Genomic DNA, 16,391 nt, shown 5'->3' on the forward strand with positions numbered 1-16,391 from the left:
TGTCTGGGATATGTAAAAGAGGAGGCAGTTGGATCTTTCTCTTAATCATTTATTTCAGTTCACTGAAAGATAACTCAGTAAAAATCAGTGTACCAAATAATCAGTTGTTTGATATCTGCTTCAAACTGTCTCACAAATACCTTAAGTTAGACTAGAAGAATTTAGCTATTTTTTTTCCATATGGCAAAACCGAACCTTAAAATAAATCCTCAATAATTTAGCAAATTGGCTACTTTGTAGACTAGCTTTTAATGAGTTAATTTTTGATGTTTTGGATTATTTGCACTGGAGATCAGAGGAGAGGCCTGAATAGACATATATATTTGGGATTCATCTGTACATGATTGGTAATTAATGTAACGTGCATGGATGAAATTGCCTAAGAAAGCAGTATACTATGAAAATATAGATAACCGAGGACCAGTCCTTGACTTTAAAGGATGTACTTGAAAGGATAAATGTACAAAGGCTTGAAAAGGATGAGCCTCAGAAGGGGACTTAGGAGTGTTCAGAGATATAGGAAGAAAATCAGAATAGTCTGGAGTCATGGAAGCCAAGGAAAATGGCCAGAATGGTCATTTGGGTGGAATGCAACTGATAAGTTAGATGAGGACAGAAAAAATGTCCACTAGATTTAGTAATATAAAGGTTACTGATGATTTTTTAAAATGTTTCAGTGGAGTGATTAGGGCAAAGACCAAATTGTAGTAGTGAGTAGCAGATGAAGAAGTGAAGACAGTGAGAATAAAGAAAGGACTTTTTCAAAATATTTGGCTGCAAAAGAAAAGGAAATGAAAGGCATTAAGTAACTGGGATGGAATTTGAAGTAGAGACTTGATTATGCAAGATTTTGACCAATAATAAATTTTTTTAAAAAAAGATTTTGACTGGAGACTGTGAGGATAACATCTAAAGGAGAAGGATCTGCATGAGCAAAACCACAAAATCAAGAGTGTATATGATATATTTGTAACCTATTGTAATTTATAATTACAATTATAAAAATTCTAATTCATTTATAAGATTATATTTTCGGTAAATCTATACTAAATAATAAATGTAATAATCCACATTGTACCAAATATGTTGAATAAAAATGTATGGAATATGTATGCATCTACTTATGTGTAACTGTCTTTCTATGTGATAAAGAGGATAAAAAGTCCCTACACTCAGGAAACTTACAATTTTATAGAAGGACATAGAATACAGAAACAGCCAACTCCAAGGTATAAAATGATTATCTGGCACATAGTAAGTCCTCAATAAATGTTTCTTGGAAGAAGGGATTTCTTAGACTACCAAATGGTATTCCACATCAACATCAAATTCTATAATTTTTGTCAAACTTATATTTGAAAAGTTATTTTTAAGTGATGCTTAATAATTTATAATTTTATATTTTGAAAACTTTTAGTTCATTATTTTCTTGAATTTTCCTTCATAATACACTTACTAGAAATCCACTGTTGGATTTTGCTTTTTGGAGGTAACTTTTTTTTAGCATATTGATTATTACAAATCATAATTGTTCTTTATGCACCTTACCCAAGCAATCACTCTTCAATCCCCCTCCCTCCCTCCCCCCATCTCTAGTATCCTTAGATTTGTTCTCTTGGAGATAACTTTTGTGGTGATTCTTTTAAGAAGTATTTCAAAACCATAACTTGCAGGGAAAAAACTGGTTTCCATTATAAAAAATTTGCATAGGATATTTTACAACCACAACCTCAGTTAACTTCTAATCAGGACTTTTAAAATGTAATTAAGAACAATCACAAAAGATCAAGATATTTGTAAAAATGGTTTTGAAAGTGTGGGGTTTTAGAAAGAAATATTTGCCTCAGAATAGGAAATGCTCCAAGGACTGAATATTAAATCAGACATATAAAAAAAGTAACATAGGGGCCGGCCCGGTGGCGCACTGCTACAGTGTGCCACTTGGGAAGTGCGGTGGCACTCCCGCCGAGGGTTCAGATCCCACATACAGACCGGCCGCTCAGTGGCTGAGCGAGGAGTGGGGGCAATGCCGAGGGTTGCGATCCCGTAGCAGGTCCCAGTCCGGTACAGGCACAGCACTGAGGGTTGCGGTCCGTTGCCGGTCACGAAAAAAGACAAAAAGACAAAAAATAAAATAAAATAAAATAAAAAATAAAAATAAAAAAAGTAACATAGTGAAATTAGACAGACTTATGTTTAAGCCTTGGTACTCTTTTACTAGCTTTGAGAACTTAGTTATTTAATCTTCTGTTTGCTCATTTATTAAAAAATAACTGCCTCATGAAGTTTTTTGAGGATTTAATGAATTGATAGTGCTTAGTATAGTACTTGACACACAGTAAGCATTTAATAAATGTTGGTGTCTGTCATCAGTATCATCATTATCACTGAATTTATAACCATGATTTTGAAAAAATCTGTGATATAATTTCATGACGACATTCAACAGGAAAAAAAATAGGGTATGCTGCATAAATATTTGCTTGACATAGTTCAATTAAATGTAAATTGAGATACATATCTGATTGTTGATCATAATTTTTTTCTGAAAACTAGAAAATTTTTTTAAAAGTTATTGTTTTACCTACTTTAGAGGTAAAATAGAGCCTACAAAGAGAATTTCCCTTTAAAACTAAAATTAGTAATTGATCATTTTCATATGACATCAAAAGAATTGTACTATTTTCATTTAAATTTTTAAAAATATATTGTTAAATTTTTCAGCCATACAAGTATATTAAAAATATAATGAACATCAACCTACAGTTTAAGAAATAAAATATTTCCAACAGAATTGAAGTCCCTCTTCACCCAAGTTATATTTATATATACAGTAACTTCATATGAAATAAGGAATTTAGAAAGTAAGAAAATCCTTTGAAGAGCAATCTTAATGGCTCTTTAGTCTTTACAAAAAAAGCTAATAATAGTGAACATGGTGACATTTCCGGCAGAATGAATATGTCTTTTGTGAATAATTTACTATGGAAATCTTATAAATCTACAAAACTCAAGAGTATGTCTACTTCCTCTTTTGATAAATAGCTTGTGAGCATTGCATAAGAGCGTGTGCATGTACTTTTGCACCATATATTTTTCTCTTTTCCTGCTACTATATTTCAAGCACAACTGAATAATAAGTATTATTTACATTGTTATGTTCATTGTTAAAAGAAAAATATCTTTGTGAAACCAATGTGTACAGTTTCATAGTTAAGGTTATATGCTAAATTCTAATTTATAGACCTGAGATTTTAATCACTTGATTCCATGTTTGTATAAACTATCTTGAGTAAAGGATGTTGTTGCTACATAGAGAAGAAATTTATCTCCATGAAAATCAGTTTGCCAGATTTTAGAAACATATTTTTTTCTTTTGCTCTTAAAATGAATTATTATATTGCCTTTTAAAAAGTTGCATAGCATTAAAAAATGCCTTTCTTGTAATTTTGAATTTGATATATTATTAATTATACAGAAGTAGCCCCATGACTGTGCAGAAAAAAATTATTGGTTGTCATTATTGTAATGTAGCTGAAATAATTAATATTTACCAGTTCCCTAATGCAGCTGAGTTACAGAACTTAATCACATATAAACCTGGAGATATTTCTTAGGCAGGTATTAAATATTTATAACGTTCAAATCTGAGTAAAGGAAACAACAATGTTGACTGTGCATTTGTCCCAACATAATAAGATTTATAGTATTTGTGGTCTTTGGGGGTGTGAGGACGATTCAGAAAAAGTAAGTGATCCAAGATATCTTGTCCAGTTGTAGCACTCTTGTGTAGGGAAGAAGAATGAAAAAACAGGACAAGTGTTTCCCTCTCACTTTTCCTGCTCTCCCTTTCATCTCTTTTTCTCTTTCTCCCTAACCTTCTCCTTCACCCTAGAGAGACCTATGAATTATGTTCAGGGACATCAATATAGGAAAGATCATGAGTAACACCTTAAAATTATAATTTGTCTATGTTAATATTTTATATTCTAGTATGAATATTTTATAAATATCATTATTTGTGCTTTAAAGCCCATAGGATGTTTAACATGGAGTAGGTTAGCTAACTTTATAAATCCAGAAAGCCCCAAGTTAAGATGATGTAGTTATGGAAAAGTGTTTTCTATTCCACAGATTTTACTTACTGTAAACAGTTTATGGTATATGAAACAAATAGATAACATAAATAAGATTATATCTTAGATCCAAATCATGAGGTTAAAAAAACTTCGCCTTTTGGACGTAAAAGTTTGGTTATAAGTTATAGTTGTAGATGGTTACTGAACGTGGATATAATATTATATGAAATATTTATTATCTAATTATTTTATGTTTGTTTATTTTAGTTGCTAAAACCTGGAAGTCACTTTCCAAACAGGTAAGTTAAAGCTCTTGGTGTACATATGCATGCATTTTTTTTTCAAATTAGATCACATCAAGGTGCCAATTTTTTTAACCCTCCAGATTATCAGAAAGTAAAAAGGTGGACAGTTCCAAGAGTAAGTGAAGATGGAGATCAATGGTAAATCTCATGTGCAAATGAAAATTTTTATACCTACTTTGGAAAACAACTTGGCATTATCTACTAAAATTGAAGATACTCATACCATACCTACCAATTCCATGTCTGGGTTTAAATTCTGCAACAGTGCGTGCACTTGTACCTAGTAAAGTTAAACTTGCATATATTCTATGATCCAGTAATTTCACATCAGTGGATACACCTAGAGAAACTCTTGCTTATAGGCAAGAGAGGTTCATAATAATATTCATAGATTGTTCATGATGGCCAAAAATACCTTAATATATCAATAGTATGCTTAATAAATAAATTTTGAGATATTCATATAGTAAATACTATACAATAGTGAAAACAAATGCATTATAGTCATGCCTTAACTAGATGAATCTCAGAAACATAATGGTAAACACAATAAGCAATTCACAAAAATATAAAGTATAATTCCATTTATATAAAGTTCAAACCTGGGAAAATGAAAACCATATTATTTAGGGGTACATTCATAGACATGAAAACTAAGGAATGATTAAATTCAGTACAGTATTCACCTGTAGGTGAGATAGAGGAGAATGTCATCATAAAGCTTCTGAAGTACTGGTAATTTTCTGTTTCTTAACTAGTTCTAACTTTAAATTATACATATATTTCTCTTGTACTTCCATATGTATGACAAACTTCACTAAAAACAAAAAAGAATATTAGGAATCTAAAGAAATTGCTTAACTAGTTAAAGGGAATCCTCCAAAAGCCTATAGCAAACATCATATTTACTTGTGAAACTTTAGAGACATTCTCTTTGAAATTAGGTGTAACACAAAGGGCTGTCTGGTTAGTGCAGCTGGTAAAGTATGGTGCTGATAACACCAGGGTCGGGGGTTTGGATCCCATACCAGCCAGCCGCCAAAAAAAAAAAAATCACAGATATAAGATATGATCATTGAATTTAAAGTTAGGTATAAAGCAAATATGCCTGCTATCACCACTGCTCTATAGCATTTTACTAGAGCTCTAAGCTAATGTAGTATATTGGTTTGCTAGAGCTGCCATGACTAAATACTACAGCCTGGGTGACTTAAACAACAGACATTTATTGCAACAGAGTGTTGGAAGCTAGAAGTCCAAGATCAAGGTATCAGTGAATTAATTTCTTCTTTTTTTTCTTTTTATTGAAATGTATTTGATTATACGTATTTGTGAGGTACAGCGTTGAATATCAGTATGTATGTATAATATGTTAAATTTTCGGAAGGTTCATTTCTTCTGAAGTCTCTCTCCTGGGCTTTGAGATGTCTGTCTTCTACCTCTGTCTATGTGGTCTTTTCTCTGTGCATGTCTATGTCCTAATCTTTTCCTAAAGGGACACATGCCATATTGGACTACAGCCTATCCTAATGACCTCATGTAATAACCTTAACTACTTTTTTAAAGGCCCTCTCTCCAAAATAGATTCTGAGGTACTGGGGGTTAGATCATCAACAAGTGGATTTTTTTTTTCTTTTTGGTGGGGAAGTTGATACACAATATAGGCCATAGCTTGTAGTATGACAAGAAAAAAAAAAAGAGAGAGAGAGAGATTCTAAGGATTAGAAGAGTGGCAAACAATATGATTGAGAGAAAAAAGTAAATGTAAAACTACATTTCAGATTTGTTCAAGTTTAATAAAAGTTTAGCAAGGTTGCTACTGGAGGTAAGATCAATGAACCAAAGTTAATAACATGCTTCTACACTGGCAATAGCAATTAGAAACTATTATTGAATAAAATACATTTTATAATAGCAACAAAAACTAATAAGTACTTAAAAGTTTACCTAACAGAAGATGTGTAAGACATTTAGGGGAAAACAAAAACACTGAGATGAGAACAATTGGGTCTGTCACATATTAAGATTAATAATAGAGGTATAATAATTAAAATAGTATCATATAATTGCAAGGATTTTTTAAAAACTAGATCAAGATAATAAAGCATAGATTCCAGAAACAGATCTAGGTATGTATGGGAAGATTTATAAATCACTGGAGAGAAGATTGACCTCTCAATCATACATGTTGGAATAATAGACTTTCTATGTGGGGGGTAAATGAAATTAGGTCTCATAAAATTAGATCTCATAACTACCATATACAAAAGCTAATTTCAGGTGGACTAAGTTCCTATTTGTGACAAAAATTCTATGAGATTAAAAACAAAAATGAGGGACATGAGTGGGTTTTTTTATACGTAAAGCAAAACATAAAGGAAATAATAGCAAATTTTGCTAAATTAAATATTAAGAATTTTGGTATCAAAAGACATTGTCAACAATGTTAAAAAATGTATGATGGATGTGAGAATATGCTTGCAACATATTAACAGGAAAAGGGTAAGTGTATTATCCTTACAGTCATAAAACTACTGTAAATCAATATAATAAAGATAATCAGCTCAATAAGAAAAAAATGGATGAACATAGCTGGAATGGCCAATGAATATATGTAAAGGAGCTCAACCTCACTAGTAACCAGGGATATGAAAATTAAACCAATGATATGATAGTGTTTCTCACCTACCAAATTGTTAGCTTCCAGAAATCTGGCAATGCCAATGATTAGAAAAGACAAGAAGGAGAAGGAACCAAGTGAGATGTAAATTAGTATACTCACTTTTGAGAGAAATTTGGCAATATCTAATAAAATTGAAAATGCATATTATATATCTCACTTCTAGATATGTATACTAGAGAAATGTTTGCATGTTTGCACCAAGAATCCTATACATGTTTCTGGACGCATCAATTGTAATAGTAAAAATTTAAAAATAATATAAATTTCAATCATTAGGGAAATGGATAAGAGAATTGTGAAATAGACATAGCAAGGATAAATGTAGTAATACAGAGTTAAAGTGAATAAATGCATTAGAGCTATGTGTATCATCATGAATAGACCTAGAAAACATAAGGTTGGGTAAAATAGCAAGTTACAGAATAATATAGACTGGCAGTTCTTTAAAGTGCAAAGACCTTTTCAAGGGTTCATAAAGTCAAAACTATTTTCATCATAATACTGAGAAAATACTTGTTTTATTCACTCTCATTCTCTCATGAGTGTACTATGGAGTTTTCTAGAGGCTGTATGATGACTGATTATGTAGTCATTCTGACAGCTAATGGAATGTGTGCTTACGTATTCTTATGTCTTAAAATTCCTGGTTTTTATTTTCAAGTAAATTAATATTAAAATTAATTATATTGATAGATTAATGTTAATAATATTAATAAATTAATTAATATAGTCCATATAAACAATATATCTTTGGGGTTTATAATATTTTTAAGTGTGTAAAGAGTTGCATTTCAGAACTGCTATTACAGATAATTGCTCTTGAAGCCATTAAAATGAAAATGAAAAATATTTGACAGGAAAATAAGGCTATGATATATTAAGTGCAAAGAGTAAGTTACAAAACAGTATGTAGAGAATGATTTAATATTTGCACCGACAACAAAAATACTATATAAATATGCCTACCTAGAGAATAAGGCTAAAATGATGGTTAAATAAAACTTAAATTCAGTTCATCCCCGGACTACAATGAGTTTTTTTCTTTTCTATACTTAATAATTTTCCTGTAATGTCTTATGTTTTAACTGCATAATTTTTTAAAAGTTGTACTCATTTAAGAAAATTGTATAAGTGCTTTAAAAGGCACCTATAATTCTAGGAAACTGAATTTAATCCAGCAAATACTCATTTGGTATTTACTTGTAATACTGCAATATAATTCTGACACTATCAAGAGTTAGTGTTAGACTCCACAGGTTTAAGGGCATAACGTCTGACAAGGCAGCCCTCATTTCAGATGCTTACCGCAAATTTAGAGGACTCCAGGCCACTCACACTTCTGGCCTTACCATCTACAAAACTGGGAGGTTCCTGAACACAGAGCTTTTGTGCTCTTTCCACATGGAGTCAGGCTGTGTCCTTCCCAAACATCAGTGTATTCGCCCAACCTGAAAGTTCCACTGAGCTTGTATCCAGAATTTTTACTGGGGTTTCATTATGTAGGTATGATTGATTGAATCACTGTTCACATGATTGAATTCAATCTCTAGCCCTACTTCTCTCCCCAGAATTTGTGATGGTTCAAAGCTCTAACCCTCTAATTGCAGTTGCTCTTTCTGGTGACCAGTCCCCATCCTGAGTCATCTCCTTAGCATAAACTGAGGTATGATCTAAGGATTTAGTTTCCCTCCCAAGAACCACTAGAACAAAGGCCAGTCAAATTCTTTATTATACAGCTTTACTTCAAATAAGATACCAAATTCTTTATTATACAGCTTTACTTCAAATAAGAGACCAAGATAATCACTGGGAGCGGAGAGAGAGAGATTCCCAGCATGAATGGAAATATAAATATTTTAATAAATGTTAAAAGTTCTTAAAGTTAACAGAGAAAAGACAAGAATACTGTGTCAGTCAGATTATCTAGACCAGGAGAGACTAGATTATTTCTAAAATAAACTGCTTTGAGTCAATAGGAAGCTGGCTCTGTCATTTATCAGCTGTCTTACTTTGGATGAGTTACTTATCCACTTTAATTCTCAGTAAAATATGCATAATGAAGATCATTTCTTAGAATTGAATGAGATGTTGTATGAACCCATTGCCAAGCACATAAAGGGCACTCAACAAAAGGTAGCTATGATTTTTTCAGTCTTTAATTTTAGCCAAATTTAAGCTGGAACAGATGAGATTGGAAGACATGGAAACAGTTAAAATGAATGAAAAAAGTCAATAGTTATAAAATAGAGGTGGTATAAATTAAGCTATATAAAATGTATTCAAAATATTTTTAAAATCTCTTACTCTAACAGAAATATTTGCATCATTTACTGTGTCTAAACAGTAAATATCCCTACTTCTCATCGTTATTTGTATCTGAATTCTTATGCCATTGCTGCTCTGATCAGACTACTGATAACCTGGTGGCATCTGGTATCTGCAGTGCAGATATAGCATTATGAAGGAAATTAACACAGGAATCCACAGATGGGCTTCAGGAAGTTCATAAATCTCCTAAAAATGCTGCTCCTGCCTTTGGCATACCAGGGATTCCCTTAGTTTCCTCCTAGTTCAGTTTGAAATTTAAAAAAGATGATTTATAAATGGCACACAGCATTTTTAGGTACAACTGTATTAGAAAGAGTTTGTCTGAAGCACTTCTTAAATTTGAATGTGAAAAAAATGACTTGAAGATCTTGTTAAAAATTCAGAATCTGATTCAGTAGGTCTGGGATGGGAACTGAGATTCTGCATTTCTTCCTTTTTAAAAATTTTTTATTGAATCATAATTGATTATACATGTTTTGGGGGTTCAATGTTGAGATATGTTGATCAAATCAATATTACTAGCATATATATTGTTATAAATCATACTTATTCTTTATGCCCCTTGTCCAATCTCACCCAATCCCCCTCACCCACCCCCCTCACCCACCCCCCTGAGAGGTGTGATCAGGTTCCCCAGTATTATCGTAGAGTAGATGCTTCTTCTGTCATTCTGGAATGGGCTTTGTGGAGAGAGGCATCCTCTTCTTTATCTCTGCTGGTGACTCTACTTGTGTCGATGCACTCCAGTGGCAGGCAGACCAGCTGCATGGTGTTTGTGATGTCTAGCTGCTTTCACAGCAGCCATGGTTATTGTGGTGGCTGTGGTGGGCACTGGCAGTGTGGCCGGTTGCGGGGGTGGTCTAGTCCCTGGCTCCATGCCTTGGGTCCCCTGGCAGGCCCCAAGGCACTGGCAGTGTGCATTTTTGTGGGAGGGGTGTCCGGTCCACAGATCCATGCCTCAGGTCCCCGAATGGGCCCTGAGGCACTGGCATGGTGTGCTTGGTTGTGGGAGGGGGGTTCCTGTCCCCAGCTCCATGCCACTGGCCCAGATTCTGCATTTCTAACAAGCTCCCAGGTAATGAATGCCCTACAGTTGGGGAACCTCACTTTGAGTAACAAGGATCAGATCTGGAAATAGAAGTGGTTTTTGTGGTTTTTTTTAATGTGTCACTGAGCAGACTAATTTTTGTTTTGTTTTTTTACTGGCCAGTACAGGGATCTAACCCCAGACCTTGGTGTTATCAGCACCACGCTCTAACCAACTGAGCTAACCATCCAGCTCTGAGCAGACTTAATTTTTTTATTTAAAATTATTTCAAGTTGTCTCACCAAATCCTTTAATCGTTTTTCTTCAAATTATAGTTTTCACTTATTTTTAATAGAGTTTGCACTATAAATTCAAAATCGATTTAGTTAGTGTATGAGCAATAATCAGATATTTAAATTCTCCAGTAGTTTCCCAGCAACAGTGGATAGTTTGATTTAAAAAAAAAAAAAAAAAAAAAAAAAGTAAGCAACAGTTGAAGTCTGTGTTCTTTACTGAATATTTCAGTTAAAATTAGAAGAAAATGTGAAACAGTGGCCACATTAACCCAATACTCCTGTCCTCTCACTGCATCCAATATCGTCATTCTTTGAGTCACCATTAAAGTACTCTTCATTCCTTTCTAACATAATCCTTTGTTCATTTACTTCCTCTATACAAAGTCACTTAAATTCAAAAGCACTACAAGACAGAGATGTTATGTGAAACCAGGTGATCATCTCTGACCTTGATAAGGAAATCACCTTTTCTTATGGCTTTCATAAAAATATAATCAGCTCCAGAACTTAAACTCACTGTTTTATCTTAATTTGATTGTCTAATATATGCTCCTCCAGTTATAAATTTATCTGGGATTTTGGGTAGCTCTAATTGAATTCAATGTAGCATCTTTATCATTTGTTTTATGTTTGAACCATGACAAATATTGGGCTTTGTAGTTGAATGAATCATAGGTATAGAATAGGATAAATAATGCCATGTTTCAGGTCTTTTAAGTGGAGAATATTTTTGCATGGACGTTTAAATATTTTTAAATCTATTTTATAAGTAAGTGGTTTACATATCAATCAGTATTATGATACCTTCTGTCATAGGAATTAAATCAGATGCTCTCAGAAACACCACCAGTTTGGAAAGGATCATCAAAGCTATTTCGAAATCTTAAAGAAAGGGGTAAGTTAACTTTAGTACTTATGCATCTTAATATTGACACTATGTTATTTATCCTATTTATACGTGCATATTTTTCCCATACCTAAAATAACTTCAAAATTGTGTGTGTGTGCGTAGAGAAAAAATTGAAAAGAAAAACACCATAGTATTAATATTTCTGGGTTATTAATGTTGTTTCTGGGTAGTGTCATTAAGGGTGGCTCATATGTTATATTTTATGTATGAATATTATTCATGTCTTTCAAATTTTTTACAACAAAATAAAATTTTATAATTAAAAAAATACATTGTTTTAACCATGGTGAAAGCATAGGTTATATTTACCCACAGAAAGCATTTCTCAAAAACTCTCCAAATGTCTTATTTCTCTTTCTTCCATTTTGCTTCCAGGGAATTATATTCTTAAATTTAATCTATATGAAAAACTTATTGGATACATATTTTGGCAACGAAATTTGAACTTGTTTCTTTTAAAGACAACATTCACTATAAAATCCACCTATTTCAACTTACTCTATTGTAATATCCATTTCCTAAATTAATTTATTAATTCATACATTTCCTTGCAATCAAATTATATGGTTTTTATTTCCATTGTCTTTCACAATGTATCTTTTGTACATATATATAGAAAGAAATTAACAAAATGTCTTTAATCTTTAAAAGGATTGTTACTTAGAAATATACTTTTTTACATGCTCAAATATGTGAATATACAAAATAAAAATATTTTTTTAATTATATAAGCAGTTATATTTTTCTTTTTCATTAATTTTAGCCAATATTGGTTGAACATATTATACTTACTCTAGCATGAAGACAGATACTTTAAAGGAGTAGGTATAATTCATATATTTTATCTAAGTAGAATTAAAAATTCAAATTGCTTCCACCTGGTTCACATAAACTCTGAAAGGAAGAGACACCTTATCTTTTATTGCAGGCTTTTCATGACTAGGATTTTAAAATCTTTTGGAAACCTGGACCAAGTTGTCTTAAAAAGCTCTTAGAGGGCCGGCCCGGTGGCACACTGGAGAGTGCACTGCTTGGGAGTGCGGCGGTGCTCCCGCCGAGGGTTCGGATCCCATGTGGAGACCAGTTCCCACTCACTGGCTGAGCGCGGTGCGGGCGCAACGCCGAGGGTTGCGATTCCGTTGCTGGTCCCCAGTACGGGCGCGACACCGAGGGTTGCAATCCCGTTACCGGTCAGTAAAAAAGACAAAAAGGAAAAAAAAAAAAAAAAAGCTCTTAGAAATTTTTTCCTGGAAGTTGTCTTAAAGATTGTCATTCAGATCTTAGGGTGGGATGATAGGATCAGGAAAATTCAAAGCTCAGAGGGATCAGGTAAGTATGGTGAATTTCAAAAATTTTTGTTAATATATCTCATGGGAAAATACAAATTGGTTCAAATATAATCAATGTATGGAAGAAGAAATTCTTTTTAGTTAAAGGGAGCGTTCAGTCTAGAAGCTCTCAGTTGAGGCATGACTTTATCCTTCTCATGTTATGTACATTTTTGCAATTTTTCAGGGGAGAGGATCTATTTAGCTCCGTTCAATAGAATTATTGGCAGTGATGGAAATGTTTTATTTCTGTGCTGTCTCATCTGGTAGCCACTAGCCTTGTGGCTATTGAGCACTTAAAATGTGGCTAGTGTCACTGAGGAACTGAATAGTTAGTTTTATTTAATTTTAGTTATTTTAAACTTAAATAGTGACATGTGGTCAATGGCTACCCTGTAGGACAGTGCATATCTCTATTATACAGATCAGATCGTAAAGGCAGTCAGTGATCCCAGAAGGTTTTAGCTCTATTAGGTTAGATGGAGTAGAGAAGTACACAGAGCTTTGCTTTTTTAAGAGATTAAATGGCAGAGAAATTTTAAAGCTAAATCTTAAGAGCTATTGGAGATTCATTATAAAATAAATAAGTTTATCTGCTTAAAATATTACCCAGCAAGAAAATGTTATGCAGTTTAAAAAAAAAAAATGATATGTAACATTTGTGAAAATGTGTGTTGCATAGACTAAGTTATGACAGCCAGCTGTATTATATCATGATATAGGAATTTAACAACGTACTGCTTGGGCCGGCCCGGTGGCGCGCTGGATAGTGTGCCGCTTGGGAGGCGCGGCGGCGCTCCCGCCCGAGGGTTCGGATCCCACATGCGGACCGGTTCCCGCTCACTGGCTGAGCGAGGCGCGGGAGCGGCACCGAGGGTTGCAATCCCGTTGCCAGTCCCTGGTCTAGTACGGGGGCAACACTGAGGGTTGCGATCCCGTTTCCGGTCCCCGGTCCAGTGCGGGGGCAACACTGAGGGTTGCGATCCGTTTCCGGACACGGAAAAAGACAAAAAGACAAAAAGACAAAAGAAAAAAAAACAAAAAAAACAACGTACTGCTTTTAAGGAACTTCCCTTGAAATTTTTTTTCGATTGGCTTTTAATTGAAGGATTGGTCATACGGTTTTTAATTTTTGTAATTGGAAAGCATTAAGAATCTACAGTTCATCTTCAGCAGTATTTTCTCTTTTTCTTGGCCATTTTTATTAAATTATATCATGAGTTTCATTTTGTTCTCTTCCCTTGTGGATTAAGCCACCTCAATAAAAACGGAGTTCTACAGATAAGTGCCTACCATAATAATCATGATCAGGACTCTCACTGTTACGTAATCTTTCACTTAAGGGAAATCTTGAGTTAACTATAAAGTGAAAGAAGAATAGCAGGTATTAAAATTCTTTATACCAACCAACATCTCTTGAGTATTCTACTAGGTCAGTTAGACCAGCAGTGAGTGAGATGGGATTGCAAAGACAGCAAGAGTTTTTCCCAATCTCATTTCCCTTTTTCCTCTGATATTTATGCTTTTTTTTTTTCTTTTTTGAGGGATCCCAATGGAGTCTAAGTATTGTATCTTAATATACATTGACCATTCCAGAATCTTTCTCCCATAACATTCATGGCAATCAACCAGAACTATCTGTCTATAGGTCATAATATTCTAGTATAAACAAAAGAAGGGAATGCTTTCAGGGCCTCCGGGGTAGTTCCCTTCATGTCTCTGACAAACTGCCTGACAGTGACTCCTCTTCTCTTTGTTCTGTAACAAAGAGGATAGCCTCAAAGAGCATCAGATAGAATGGAGTTTTAAAAGTTCATGATCTGATTATTTAAGGATTTTGTTATACCCTTTTGCCACACATCAGAACTATCTGATAGCTAGATAAGTGTTGTAGGCTTTTTCTTAATTTTAATTTTCTCAGTATCTATTTGGAAGGCCAGTTAAACCATTAATTCTAGTTTGGGATATTATAGTCCAAAAGCAAAAATTCAGGTAACAGAATGTATATGTTTATTTACTCCAAACAAACTCCTTTTAAAGTTTGTAATTATGGTGTTTCAGAGAACTCAGGATGCAATGTACAAAAAGTGTAATTATTTAATTAAAATAAAAACTTTCTAGAGTACATTTAATAGAAGCATTGTTTGTCAAGAGTAACAAATGATAATTTGAAAGCAGAAAAATGATACTATAGAGTTTTGTTTTTTAAAACAAAAATCAAAAGTACAAAAATCAAGTTTCTAAGCAAGAATGTCCAAATGTTTTCAAATTCACATTACTAAAAAGGAATTAAGCACTTTGCAGTGTTAACTATTTATGACCTTTTTCTTTATGTTAGATCCATACATTAAAATAGCAACAAATTTAAAAGTTACCACTATAAGTAAGCATAATTTTTTTGCCAATATATTTGAGAGCATTAATGAGAATTTTGCATGGATTTCTTGAGAGGCATGTGGAACAATTAAAGTAAAATTTATTTTGCTGCTTTTTTGGCCATGATTTTATAATAATAACTTAGTCTCACTTAAAACAATATTTAATATTTGTTTCAAAACTGTAAGCTCCTTATTCATAGTGTTTATGTCTATTAAAATAGTATTTTACTTTTATAAATATGAAAATAATTTCATATTTTGTATTTGCATAACTGATACTATTTTTCTTCTAGGTGTGATTTCTTACACAGAATATCTTTTTCTTTTATGTATTTTAACAAGTAAGTATACTCATTAAATCTATTTCTGAATGCAGTTTTTTTTTAATCAGAATTTTAGAAAACAGATTTTTCTTAGATTCTCTTACTATTGAAAATCACTTTAGATATATCCGTGCTGTTCTACAAAATTCATGTCTAAGTGCCACAGGAAATGCTAAGCACAACACTATCAGTAGTCAGAACTTAAATATTATGGCTTATGGTAAAGTAATAAAATGCTCGTAAATTATAAATTTAATATCATATACCAATCTTTGTGGTTTTAGTCTACATGAGACCCAAAGGTCAGGACATGTAATAATTTGTAAGTTTTTTGCTACAGTCATTTGAATCACGTTTTCTGTAAGACTAATGTGAGAGAATGAGTCTGTTAACTAGTGAGTCTACCAGAATACATACCCTAAAACAGCTTTGTCATTCTCTTTCTCTTACATGCAGCAGTTCTTATGGAATATATGAAGGGTTTACTAAGATTTTTAGTTAAATTTCTTTGCATTTATTGGACAAGATCATATACTATAGTTTAGTGTGCTCCAGCCACCTAAGCCTTCTTTTCCTCAAATTCCCACCTCAGGGATTTGTACTTTCTGTTCCCTCTGCCATCTGTGCTTTTCCTCAATATCATTCAGTTTTCCCTTCTAATGTGAAGACTAACAGAATCCTTACTTGACCGTCCTTTCTTTTTTTTTTTTTTTTTTTTTTTTTTTTTTTTTTTT

General features: G+C 33.0%; 1 protein-coding gene across 1 annotated transcript in view; it reads left to right on the forward strand.

Moving 5' to 3' along the window:
• The window catches only part of MICU3 (mitochondrial calcium uptake family, member 3), a 104,124-nt gene that overhangs the window by 46,303 nt on the left and 41,430 nt on the right, over positions 1 to 16,391 (forward strand). The window contains exons 3-5 of the mRNA XM_008570540.1: positions 4,347 to 4,378; positions 11,535 to 11,613; positions 15,628 to 15,675. Coding sequence (XP_008568762.1) covers positions 4,347 to 4,378; positions 11,535 to 11,613; positions 15,628 to 15,675 — 159 coding nt within the window. The remainder of the gene's footprint in view (positions 1 to 4,346; positions 4,379 to 11,534; positions 11,614 to 15,627; positions 15,676 to 16,391) is intronic.

This window comes from Galeopterus variegatus, unplaced genomic scaffold (assembly GCF_000696425.1).
Source record: "Galeopterus variegatus unplaced genomic scaffold, G_variegatus-3.0.2 Scaffold612, whole genome shotgun sequence".
In the NCBI taxonomy this organism is placed as follows: domain Eukaryota; kingdom Metazoa; phylum Chordata; class Mammalia; order Dermoptera; family Cynocephalidae; genus Galeopterus; species Galeopterus variegatus.